Source organism: Rhipicephalus microplus, chromosome X (assembly GCF_043290135.1).
Source record: "Rhipicephalus microplus isolate Deutch F79 chromosome X, USDA_Rmic, whole genome shotgun sequence".
NCBI classification, from domain to species: domain Eukaryota; kingdom Metazoa; phylum Arthropoda; class Arachnida; order Ixodida; family Ixodidae; genus Rhipicephalus; species Rhipicephalus microplus.
Window position 1 is genome coordinate 257,626,281 of NC_134710.1, and position 12,423 is coordinate 257,638,703.

At 41.0% G+C, this 12,423-nt stretch overlaps 1 protein-coding gene across 1 annotated transcript in view; it reads right to left on the reverse strand.

Moving 5' to 3' along the window:
- Positions 1-325: 325 nt before the first annotated feature.
- Edem2 (ER degradation enhancer, mannosidase alpha-like 2) overlaps positions 326-12,423 on the reverse strand; it is a 170,119-nt gene continuing 158,021 nt past the window's right edge. The window contains exon 21 of the mRNA XM_037414120.2: positions 326-10,255. Within this exon, the coding sequence (XP_037270017.2) occupies positions 9,819-10,255 (437 nt within the window). The 3' untranslated portion in view covers positions 326-9,818. The remainder of the gene's footprint in view (positions 10,256-12,423) is intronic.

Sequence of the window (12,423 nt, forward strand, 5' to 3'; positions counted from 1 at the left end):
CCTAAAGATTCCAATGTCCAATGTTTACCTAATGTGCAAAGATGTACTCACAGTTATCATCAGCAAACAATCAGTAAACTCAAGAAGACTTTTTTTTATTTATATATAAAAAAGTTCTGCATTATCACGAATAATAATACTGCTTCAAATCTGATTTCAAAGCACCATGCAATCATTTACTTTTGATACTTTTGTGAATAGTTCTCACAGTTATCCTACGTTCATAATAACTTATCTTAATATTCAGCTACCCATCAGCTACAACAACAGTTCACTGAAGTTGAAAATAATAAATGCTACCGACTGATTCAAATTGAAATCCACATTAGTGTGATCACGCTTTATTATATACTCTGTATTTTATCACTTGGCAACAACACTTGCCTACTTCATGTGAAAATTGTGATAAAAAAAACAAGAAAGTACAGGTGGCAACATGTGGCTATGACTACTAGGTTCATGGCAGGCTTAACCAATGCATAAGTGCAAAGCTTTAATGGTAGCAGATTTTCGCCGATAAAAGCCGTGTTGCCCTTATCTGATTTGGCCTGTGAAGTCTTATGCCAGTTTTTCAGCATACATGGTCATAGATGTGTACCACCAAGCAGTCTCTCACCATTCCCTATCCGCAAAATGGTACTGCACAAAAAAGAAGTGATAATACTGCTTGAAATTACACACCTACAGCGCAGGACACTGGTTGACTAGCATAACAGAGTACAACACAGAAAGAGGCAATAAATGTCTATGTTCATAACTAAAGCTCATGCCTTAATTATAAACAAATAGGTAAAATTTTTGCATCATGCACTGCTCTTGCCAGAAACAAGTAGCAATTCTTGTGTTTTCTCGTTGGACAATGCAATGGGCTACGATTATACACTATACCATAAATATCAAACCCTAAAATGTTCCAAATGCTTTGGCAAGAACTAGCCAAGCAAGCATGTACTGGCCCTTTAGTACCAAACTTTTAGATAACATTAAACAGGATATGTAAAAGCAAATCTGAAACCATGCAAATCAGACTGAGCAATTGTGATAAAACATCTTCAGAGTCTCTATATGTAACAACAGAGAAACATGTGTCACAGATTTTCCATAACTTCAAAATGCAGCGTCATACAAACTGTCTCAAGTCCTTTGACATGATCACTACATAGCACCACGGAAAAAGGGTCTTGCACGTGAGTGTCCAAAACATTTCTTTCTGGGAAAAGTGGATGGATGTACATACGTATCGGCATTCATTCACTGCAAGACGTAGACACATGAACAAAGCCATAACACTAGCCTCATACGCACAGTGTAACAAACTAGAATTACAGGCAGTTCTGACACTAGGAAAGCAACAATAAAGAGTTGCTCCTTTCGCAGTTTAATAGCAAGCGCTATTTCCAAAACAGTATCAAACACAAAAGAAAAGTGGTAGAGGAGAGAAGCAACAGAACAAATAACTATATATACACATTTATCATTCTCTTGTTTATCCTTTATGGCTATCCATGATGCAATGTACATGCTAATCTTTTTCGCTGATCAGGCACTGTTATGAAGATAAAACAGTATAAATAAATAAGAAGAAGTGGATAGATAAACTTCATCAAATATTCTGCAGTACGTTTCATTTGCATTGTCACGTTTGACTGAATTCTCATACTACTGAAACTATGATGAAGAGCCCTGCTGTACACAGGAAAGGAATCCCTAACTTCGAAGGAAGAACAATACATGGACATGTTCCAGACAGACTGAAGATTTCACGTCACGCTTATATATACACACGCAAACATGTTGCAGAATACCCTTCCATAGATGAAAGAAAAGAATCAAAAGCACTCTCAAGATCTCTTTGCCACACAGTAGAGTTTCTAACTGTAGCCTTGAAAGAAAAATCATACACATGCTACTCTAACCTTCATTAAGATAATCTCACAAGCGTTTTTTTTTTTTTTTGCAAAAAAAGAGCATGGTTGAAGCAGGCTTAAAATGTAAGCTGTAGTAAAGAATAAAAAAAAAAGTAAACTGAAAAATCAGCTCAATAGAAATAGGAAGAGGAAATTTCATGTCAATGCTCAGTAAGACAGAAAATCACATTGTCATTTAATCAAGGACCCCTGAAATGCAGTGGCACATGTTTTTTTCAGGTCACCTCATTCCGCTTGCTCACACAATCAAACACTGTCATTACAGACACACCATGCTTTGGATATGTGTGTCATGTGCCTCGCTACTTTGCCATGACCTTTACTTCTTGTTAGAAAAACCTCGAAGCAGCACCTTAATTCCTTCCTTCTAAAGAACATCATTCTGTATACCCTATAGAAACACTGCATGGCTTATTAACAAGTGCAGTAAACAGCACATGCTGTCTTTGACACAACATCCCTGACTGAGAGTACTCTTGCGCTTTACACAGCTCTCATAAACAGGTAGCAATCTGCACACGATGCTGGCCCCAGGTAACCTCTTATTTAAACGTAAGCACTAATAGAACAAGTTATTCAAGACGATGTTGAATATTTACACCATTTCTGACCTTTCGCAAGTTCCTCTCAAGTACATACTATGTTAAATGAAAGAAATTACTGGTCTCAATTTATGGATAATTATTCATCATTTTCTAAATTATATATATATATATATATATATATATTACACACACGAAAGATGAGCATATAATGATAGTGGCTTGCTCTTTCAGTGTAGCATCCATAAAATTTGGGGCAGAAGGTTATGCTCTGGCACCCCTTCTTTTAACTCATCTGAAATGGCATAAATAAACCTACTGTCCGATAATTTCAATTTGAATAAACAAAAATTACATGTTTAGGTCTTTTGATTGTGGCCAAGTGAGCTGGTGGTTAGGTAGCTTTAAAGACATTCTAGCATATTTGTCAATATAAACAAATGATTGCTGCACATCTTTATATGTTCAAGTTGCTTACTAGGTACAATATTTTACAAACGACCTTAGGGAGTACAAAAGACAAGTTTTTCTAAAGCTCTTGCACTGCTGGTACAGCATTGATTTTTTTCTTTTCCGAAAACCACCTTATACAGTGCTATAATCTGGCTGTTTACGATATGTAATAATAAATACAGTAAAGGCAGGGATACTGCAACGATAAATTTAAGCAATTTAATGGCTGAGAAAGAACGAAATGAAAGCACGTTACCTCTCTATTAATGACCAGACCACGATTCATCCTTCATACACTAGACAAGTTACAAGCCTCTGGTCAAGAATAAATTACGTACTGGCTTTACCATGCCACCTCCAGAGTTTCATACAAAACAAAAGCATGCTCTTGAAAGCACTGCAGTTAAACATATAGCAAATCAGATGCCGACAACATTAATGTGAAAGACTCTTGGTTAAGAAGTAAAAACATTTCAAGTGCAACGCTACAACTTTCACCGACTAGGCTTCTGCAGAATGCCATGAATCCATTCATGTGCATGACATAGATTAACAGTGTCTTCCTTTATAAAAGACTTAGTTCTGAACTATACAAAAGCTCACATTCTATATACATATGCTCAAAGCATGTGCTCATTATACCTGTCAGCCAACAAACTGTTTAAATTTGTAAATGTTCCCTGGACATGACACCGAGAGAGGGAGAAAGTGTACAAAAGTAAAAAAGAGTTTTCTACAAGCCTGAGCTCAAACCTTTCTTGTAGTACATATGCCCTTTAAAACGATGGTTCAGCTTCAGAAGCAGAATGCATGCAGAAGGAAACCTGGAATGGCAGAGACATTGTTTTTAAAATACACCGCTATTTTTTTTTTATCAGACTTTTCTATGCAAATCTTACTTGCACCGAAAATTGACCTAACTGCTTGAAACAAGAAGCCTTTGTCTCTCGCTGATAAGGTTTGCAATAGTCACATAATGATGATCAAAGTACTGCTTGGATCTTCTTTCCAATACTGTGTACTAAATGACAGGGAAAGACAGGAGCTCCAGCACTGTCACCATAATCCAGGAAAACTTAAGCAATCAGCAATTTGAAAACTTAAGCAATTAGCAACTAGTCCACACCTCGAATGTTTCTTACCTGTGCCTACTGTACAGGTGCGATCAAAAGTTTGCAGACCACGGAATCGCGTGGCAGAATGCATCGACGCGCCAGCTAGCGACGAGACACCTGCTGCAGGGCACATGCACGTCCCATCTTATCACTTGGCTTCTCATGTCGCTCTTTTGGACGCGGTTACGGCACTCGTTGCCAAAACGACAACTGGGTGTCGCTTTCTTTTCTCTATCGCATCTGTGCCCTTCTCTTATGTAGGCACTGCGACGGGGCCGGTTCAAGCGCCGAGTCACGCTGTTATTGACACCAGTTGATTAGGATAAGTAAGCGTAGAGAGCATCACACAACCTGACGAAGTCAAACGCGCAAAATTAAATTTTCTTAGGCCAGCTTGCCTTTGTCAGTCTAATCCAAGTTGCACATAAATGAGCTTGGTTAAGTCAAAGTTAATGTAGCCAAAATTAATCAAATGTAGTCGAGCACTTTATGATCTAAATAAGTCAGGCGTAAGTAGGTTTGTTGAAGCACAGTCCAGCTTGATGTTTTTATGTTAAGCGAAGTTAGGCTTAGATGAGCCCAGATGAGTCGAAATAAGTATAGCCAAATCTAATTAGGCAAAGTTGATGATGCTCATCCTTAACCTAGCCGTGCGAAATTAGCCTATACAAGGCAAACCTTATCACGACCAATTAATCTATGTCGACTTCCCCATGAGCCCACAAAAGTCAAGGCCAGGAAGATACTAATTACTTTTACCGCCATCATACTGATGAAGTTAATTCATGTCTAATTAGTACGAATTATTATGGATATTATTTATGACCAAATATTAGTTCAGACATTCAAAAAAATTTTCTCCTTCGTCAAAATAAAAAAATTCATGACAGATCCACGAGGTGAATGATGATGAGATTGGGCGAAGCTCCTATCGTAAAAATTTCTTTCGTTAATTCGCCTGGCGATATGTGCGCTTCCTCGCCGCTTCCCATTGTCGAACGTATTCAAGATCTGCTTCGCGAAGTTGACGTGCTGCCTCGGCCTCTCGTTCCCGTACAGAAGGATCTTGCCGATGCTGACGTGCCGCTGCAGCTTCTTGTTCACGTATGGCGGGATCTTTCTGACGCTGACGTGCTGCTGCAGCTTCTTGTTCACGTACGGCGGGATCTTGCCGACGCTGCCTTGCTGATGTGGCTTCTTGTTCCCGTACAGCAGGATCTTTGCGGCGACATCGCGCAGCTTCCCGGCGCGCTTCTGCCTCGCGTGCTCTCACTTCAGGGTCCTGTCTGCGAGCGCGCGCGCCCGCCTTTCGTCATCCTTATCCATACTAACACACCGACGGCAACGAGCATCAGCAACTACAAACCTGTATCGATATGGTTTTGATTATAAAACCATTGCTTTAGAAAACACCTGGCGTCTTTCGTTAAGCAGCTGGCGTCTTCTTTTTGTTTTGCTTTAGAAACATCTGGCGTCTTTTCGTTTGCTTTTAGAAAACATCTGGCATCTTTTGTTGGTTTATTTCATAAATTAACGGTGTTTTGAACAAAAACTTTTTATTGTTTAATCACGCACAGGAGAAATCTCCCCAGGCACTACCTTGGAGGTAAACAATGACTGCTACTGGGAATGAGAGACAGCAGAAGTCGGCTTTTAACACTTCTACTTCTACTAATGTTTCCTACTGGAACATGCCAATGGCTGCTAATGGTAAATGAGAGACAGAAGAATTCGGCTTTTAGTTAACGTGCACGCTGTGAATTTTTTTTATTGTTCAACAACGCACAGGAGAAATCTTCCACCGGCACCACCTTGGAGGTCAAAGCGTAGGACTGGTTACACACTATGACTACGAGGGACGAACGGGTGCTGCTATAAGGAGCTTCGCCCCTAATAATTGCTGCTCCTCTTTAAGTGGCAGCTGAATACCCAAGGATCCTTCGGTCCATAACAGCTTGTACTTTTGACGAGCCGTCAGCATGCGGATGACGACGACAACAAAGCTGCGCCTGAGCACTTCTGTTCAACAAAGCAGAATATCTCGGCAAAAGTGACCATGTGACTGGTTGCCAAGGTCCGAAAGATGATTAAATTAATTTTGTGAGGTTGTAAACACTAGGTGTCTTGCCACACATTTTCTCATTAACGTGTCAGGTTTCTGTTGGCGGCGATGATGGCTGGGACGCATTGCGGCATCAACTCGTACAGCCTCACGACCACCTCAAGGGTAAAGTGCAGGTGCTCCCACACCTCGGATGTCGTGCTTGAATAGGCTGATGCCGTGAAGGATCCATTGATTCAGACAAGTGGACCGAGTCTATCCTTGCTGATGGCTCCCCATGCGCTGACGGCGCAGCGTCCACTGGACAAAACGTTGTGGCAGTATTCTGGAAGGTATCTGGGGGAACTTGATCAGAAAAATCAGTGTTTTGTCGGAGTACGGTATGCATCAATTACTCATAATAATATATCTGTCATCTTATGTGCCAACACAACGGTAGGATTACAGGCCATGCATACCATGGTGGAGGGCTACGAAAATTTTGACTGTCAGGTCCTCTTTTAACATGCACTGACATCGTACAATACACCAGCATTTAGCATTTCAACTCCATAAAAATGCGATTGCCACTGCAGAGATTGAACCCGCAATTTTCGGGTAAGCTGCGGAGCGACCTGTATATAGTTCAGACGCTACGGAATAGTCGCGGCAGGTAACCTAGTGATGCTTCAAGGCCTGCGTTATATTACATTGAAATACTTTCTTCTATGGGAGAAAAGATATATAGGTCTGGCCTCGGAAGGAGACAAGCAATGATATTTGTATCATAAGTGTTGTTGTTCACGGGAGGGTTTGATACAAAGTGTGAGGAGCTGACAAATGGCATTGCTGAAGTAATAGTTCATTTTTTAACTGCCATGAATCAAACCTGCGGGTGAATCTCGCCTGCAATTCATAAAGCGCCATACATGACGCTGCTGGTCCCATCGTGAAGAGAAGGTAGATTGGTCGGTGAAAATTACTTCACCCCATTCTTCCATCGTCCAGCCCTCCACAGAACGTGCAAACTCGAGCCTTAGCTACCTCTGTCGCTCCGTCAACTGGTGTTTCTGAGCAGCCAAGCAGCCCCACAGCTCTGCCTCTTGCAGTCACCGCTGAATAGTGCTGAGGGAGACGTCTAGCTGAAGCTCACGACGAATTTCCTTGGCATCAATGAATGGGCCTACCACCACACAGGCAACGATAAGCGAATCAGTTGGAGTGTCCGTTGCTCTTGGAAGTCCACAGCGCTTTCTGTCAGCAAGATTTCCTCCATGGTCGCGGAAGGTCCTGCTAATTGTGCTGACTGCGGCCCTCGACCTATTCATCAAGCGGCAGATTGCGCGTTAGGACCATTCCTGCAACGACAGCTCCACAATACATTCTCGCTCCTCCAGTGGCACGTATGATGGCATTGCAAATACAAAATTAAGCACTACCACTTCAATGCTGCTTCCACAGTCTTCTACCTAGGAGCCGTTTACATCATCCGCCAATGTGACCGTCGGCTCTCATCGATTGCAGTGATAATGGAGGTAAGGCGTCGGACTAAGCGTGCTAAGGATGGCCACACAGAATTGCTGCAGCATATGTGAGCGAATGCTTCAACCTATGCCTCTTTCTGTCGCTTGGCATAATCATCGTTCAGGGGTTCAATTATTAAGAGGAATCAGTTATAAATATAAAATAATATAATATAGATATAAAACACAACCCTAGATATAACACGCAACCCTACACACTAGCGGCCGACTGACAGCTTTTTTGTCAATGCAAGCTGGCGCCAAAACCGAAGGCGCATCCTGGAGCCCTCACTGGCATTTCTTGATATTACCACAATTCCCATTATTATAATTTAGATATCTTGTTGCATATTCCCTGAAAAAAGAGAACTAGCATTTTACAGTGTGCTTGCCCTGAAGAAATTGACGTAAATAATTACACTGCATTGAACACCTTTACTCTCAAAAGCATCCTATGCAGCAAAAGATGTCAATATTAGGCGTAACTAGGCATAATTAGCATAATTCTGAGACCTCCAAACTGGAGTACTTCAGGTGGGCTTCGATATCACGGACATTATTCAGTAATATTTATAATGTTCAGGGTAATTAATTTTATATTAAGGTAAATGAGACTCGACTCTGTCAAGAGTAATCAGCATCTTGCCGAGCTTGGATTCTCTGAGCTCATGAAAATTTGACTTCAATCACCTTAATTATTTGTTTTAATAATATGTTGCTTAATTAAAGCTTATTATAATCCAATTGGTTTGCTGATGCTATGACCAACCAAGCTTAATCAGATTTATTTATAGTTACCTTGGTGTTTGCTTAATTAGCTTAGTTATCCATGTTTAGCCTAATTAGGCCACATGAAATTCCAGTATACAGGGTACTTTAGTTGGATTTCAGACTAATATTAAGTCATAATTGGAATTCACAATATCAGCACCAATCAAACCTAAAATGTATTAATTAGTATGAAGTCAGTAAAGATTAAATAGTATCTTCCTGGCCTTGACTTTTGTGGGCTCATATGGAAGTTGACATAGATTACCGTAATTGGCCGCGATAAGGTTGACCTTGTATAGGCTAATTTTGCACGGCTAGGTTAAGAATGAGCATCAACTTTGCCTAATTAGGTTTGGCTATACTTATTTTGACTCATCTGGACTGATCTAAGCTTAACTTCGCTTAACAAAAAAACACCAAGCTGGACTGGGCTTAACTAAACCTAGTTACGCCCGACTTATTTAGGTCATAAAGTGCTCGACTACATTTGATTAATTTCAGCTACATTTACTTTGACTTAACTAAGCTCATTTAAGTACAACTTGGATTAGCCCGACAAAGGCAAGCTGGCCTGAGAAAATTTAATTTTGTGCGTTTGACTTCGTCAGGTTGTGCGACGCCCGCTATGCTTACTTATCCTAATCAACCAGTGTCAATAACAACGCGAGCCGGCACTTGAACCGGCCCCGTCGCAGCGGCTACCTAAATGAACAACACAGATTCAATGGAGCAAAGAAAGCGACATCCAGTTGTCGTTTTGGCTACGAGCGCCGTAACCATGCCCAACAGAGCAACATGAGAAGCCAAGAGTAAGACGGGATGTGCATGCGCCCTGCAGCAGGTGTCTCGTCGTGTCTCTTCACTAGCTGGTGCGTCGATGCATTCTGCCACGCAATCCTGTGGTCTGCAAACTTTTGATCGCACTTGTACATAACTTCTTGGTCACTTCAATATTTTCACTCACAATTTACTACCTGGCAAGTTTAACTAATGTGCAACTCTGACTTAGTCCAAATTATCACAATAATTGTATAATTATCTAACTAGCCTAAACAGCTAAACTTCATGAAAAAAATCTGGACAGTTCACAGGTATGGCACATGGCTATAAAAGTTGGTTCAACTAATTATCCGATGCAGCATCAGTCTAGGATTAGGCAATTTTTGGAGGGCACCACAACATTGCAGTCCAAAATATTTTTGTGTAAAAAGTACGCATAGATGGTTCTCCGGAGCTCACTAGGCCACAATCAAGAGCTGCGCAATGATCAGAAGCTTTTACGATCATAGTAAAAACTACCACGACACTGCCAACTCCTAAATCACCATGGGATGGAGTGTACTCCAGTTACCCACAATGAAGCAGCAGGAGGTGGGAGGAGCACTGGCAGGACAAAAAGAAATGCACTTCTTGGCAGGATTGTTTGAGTAAGTGAGTTCCCATGGTCATCGAGATGCCTCTTCTGTAGCAGTAAATTCACAATGGTGTTTCATGATGAATGCGACAAAGGCCTCTGCACTGAAAAGTGGGTTATCTGACGATGTTGCAGGCACAAGAGGTGATGTGCACAGACTATCGGCACTAGAATGCCTTGTCCTGGCTTCTGCGGTGAAGTCTTCTAGATGCTCCAGAAGGCTGCGAATATCCATCTCAAACAACTTGTGTTGGCTAAGCAACTTTCCCAGCATACGACGGATGGTGGCTTCTTTCTCTAGCAGCTCATTCGTCTCACCGTGCAGCCGACCCAGTGCATCCAAATGACGCAAGATTTGCACCTTCCGTAGTAGTTCAGCTTCTGCAGAGGCCTTGCTTTTTTTAGGTTCACCTGATGTTTGATTGGCTGCTTCTTCAGCAGGTTCACCCTCGGTGTTGGGAGATGAGGCTGTTAACACAAATATGATATCAGCAAAGTTTCAGGTTAAATCAAACGTGGTTATTACAAGCATAGTGACCTTGGCATGGTGACGAGTAAGTGCACTCATGATACAAAATACAACAAATAAAAGACCTAGACAAGAGGGGGAACAAAATAAGCATTGCATTTATCGGTGTTTTATTTTTCATGCCCTTTTATTTTATTCCTATTCCAACATTGGCATGAAACATGTTCCCGCACATTAATACGTCCTACCTCAAAATGGCACACGCGACACCGATGTACATACTACAAATGTGGCGTGATGGTAGGCAGATCAGCCAGCCAGATATGTGCTTGCCAGTATAGTATGCTCACACAAAGTGCACTCTGGCAAATAAGACAGCCTGTTGGCATACTGAGTAAACTGGTTTCACCCAAACCTGTATATAGTACCAAAACACAGATGAACACAAAAAAAAAACATCTCAGAGTAGACTTATTCTAATAAAAAGCTGTTTGAGTATTAAGTACATAAAGTGTTGAGTAATAAACTACGTGGCAACAGCATTTCTACTAGCCCTGACTGAAGACACACTCATGCATATAAAACACTACAACAAATTATGCATTAACTCCCCCATACATAAATCAAGATATAATGGCAGTATCAAAGGCAACAAAACTAAATGATATTAAAAAAATAATTTTTTTGTCCACTATGAGCCAAAGCCACAACAAGACTATGAGGCACACCATAGTGAGACACTCAAATAAATTCCGACCACACGAAATTCTTTAACCCTTTGCGGTTTGTTGTCGGTCCACTGCTGACAACGAAACATGACCACAGCAGCTTTGTGGTCAGCACTGCTTGACAAGTTTTCTGGTTGATTCATGTGTTCATTTTCTCACTGCATTATGCATCATCTCTAAATAAGTAAAAAAAAAAACTTCTTTTACGAGCGTTCTCTTTTTTTTTGTTTCACAATGGAAGAGATGAAGGGTGGATAAAGGTTTCGGATTGCAAAGGGTGTGCACCTAACTTGACGCATATACACTGGTGTTTTTGAGTTCTTCCCCCATGCTAATGCACAGTGGCCAGAAATATAACTTGTGCCATCGTGCCTATATGTACACAACATACAGTAAAATGTCATCAATTCGAATTCTGTTATTACAACCCCACGTATTTCAAAGAGTTTCGCAGTTCCGTATTTCATAATGTAATTTCAGTAGATAACTTTAGGTAGCAGTTGGCAACTGCCTATCCTAATTTCACTTTAACCATGTGGAAATGATGGACTTCTACAGCCCACAAGGGAATGACGCACAGCAATTGTGATGGTGCGATGCTGATGACTGCTAGGCAAACCACCCCAATTGCATTGCTGCCAGTGAGCGGGGAGAGGAGAAAGAAAAGTGGTTAGTGGGATGCCAAAGTCACACGTGGGAACCGTGTTAAGTGCTCCTTGCAGCGTCAATGTGTCATGATGCAACCATTTGCCCATTGTTTTAGGAAAAAGTGGGAAAAATAATAAAAGGCAGTGTGACAGAACTTGTGATGATTACAGACCTCTGATTCGTGGTTGATCCTGAAACTCAGTTCAAACTCAGTTTGATAAATTAAATGATGATGTTTTTCAGCCAGAAAATGTAGCAAATACTGTAAAAATAACACTTTATTATTGTCTTTCTTTTTCCAGAGAGAGAGAGTTTGCATTATAATACAACATGCCTGCAATGAGCATGACATGCTCCTCACACATTACCACTGTGTTGCACCGAAGCGTCTCTTTTACTCTGCAAGTGTGCATTTAGACTTCGAGATCATTTTCTCTTTTTTCTCTCTTTTCCTTCTTTCCTTTTTTCCTTTGTGAAGGCAGCAACAAGGTTGCAGTGTTTCACCTGAGCCTTCAACATCGCTACGTGATATTGCCTTATGGCTCCCAAGAGCCACCGTTTCCCTGGTCTTATGGCAAAATCGGGATTGGCAAATTACTGGCCTTCCAAACTGGACATGACAATCCAGCATCTCTGATTATATTCAGTTTGGCAAAGTTCCTCAAATCCTGCTTTTTTATGTTCTGTCAATTTAAAGGCCTGCTTAATTGAAAATTTTTCACTCCCAGCAACATCAAATTAACAATGTCTTACTTGTTTCACTCCCAGCAACATCAAATTAACAATGTCTT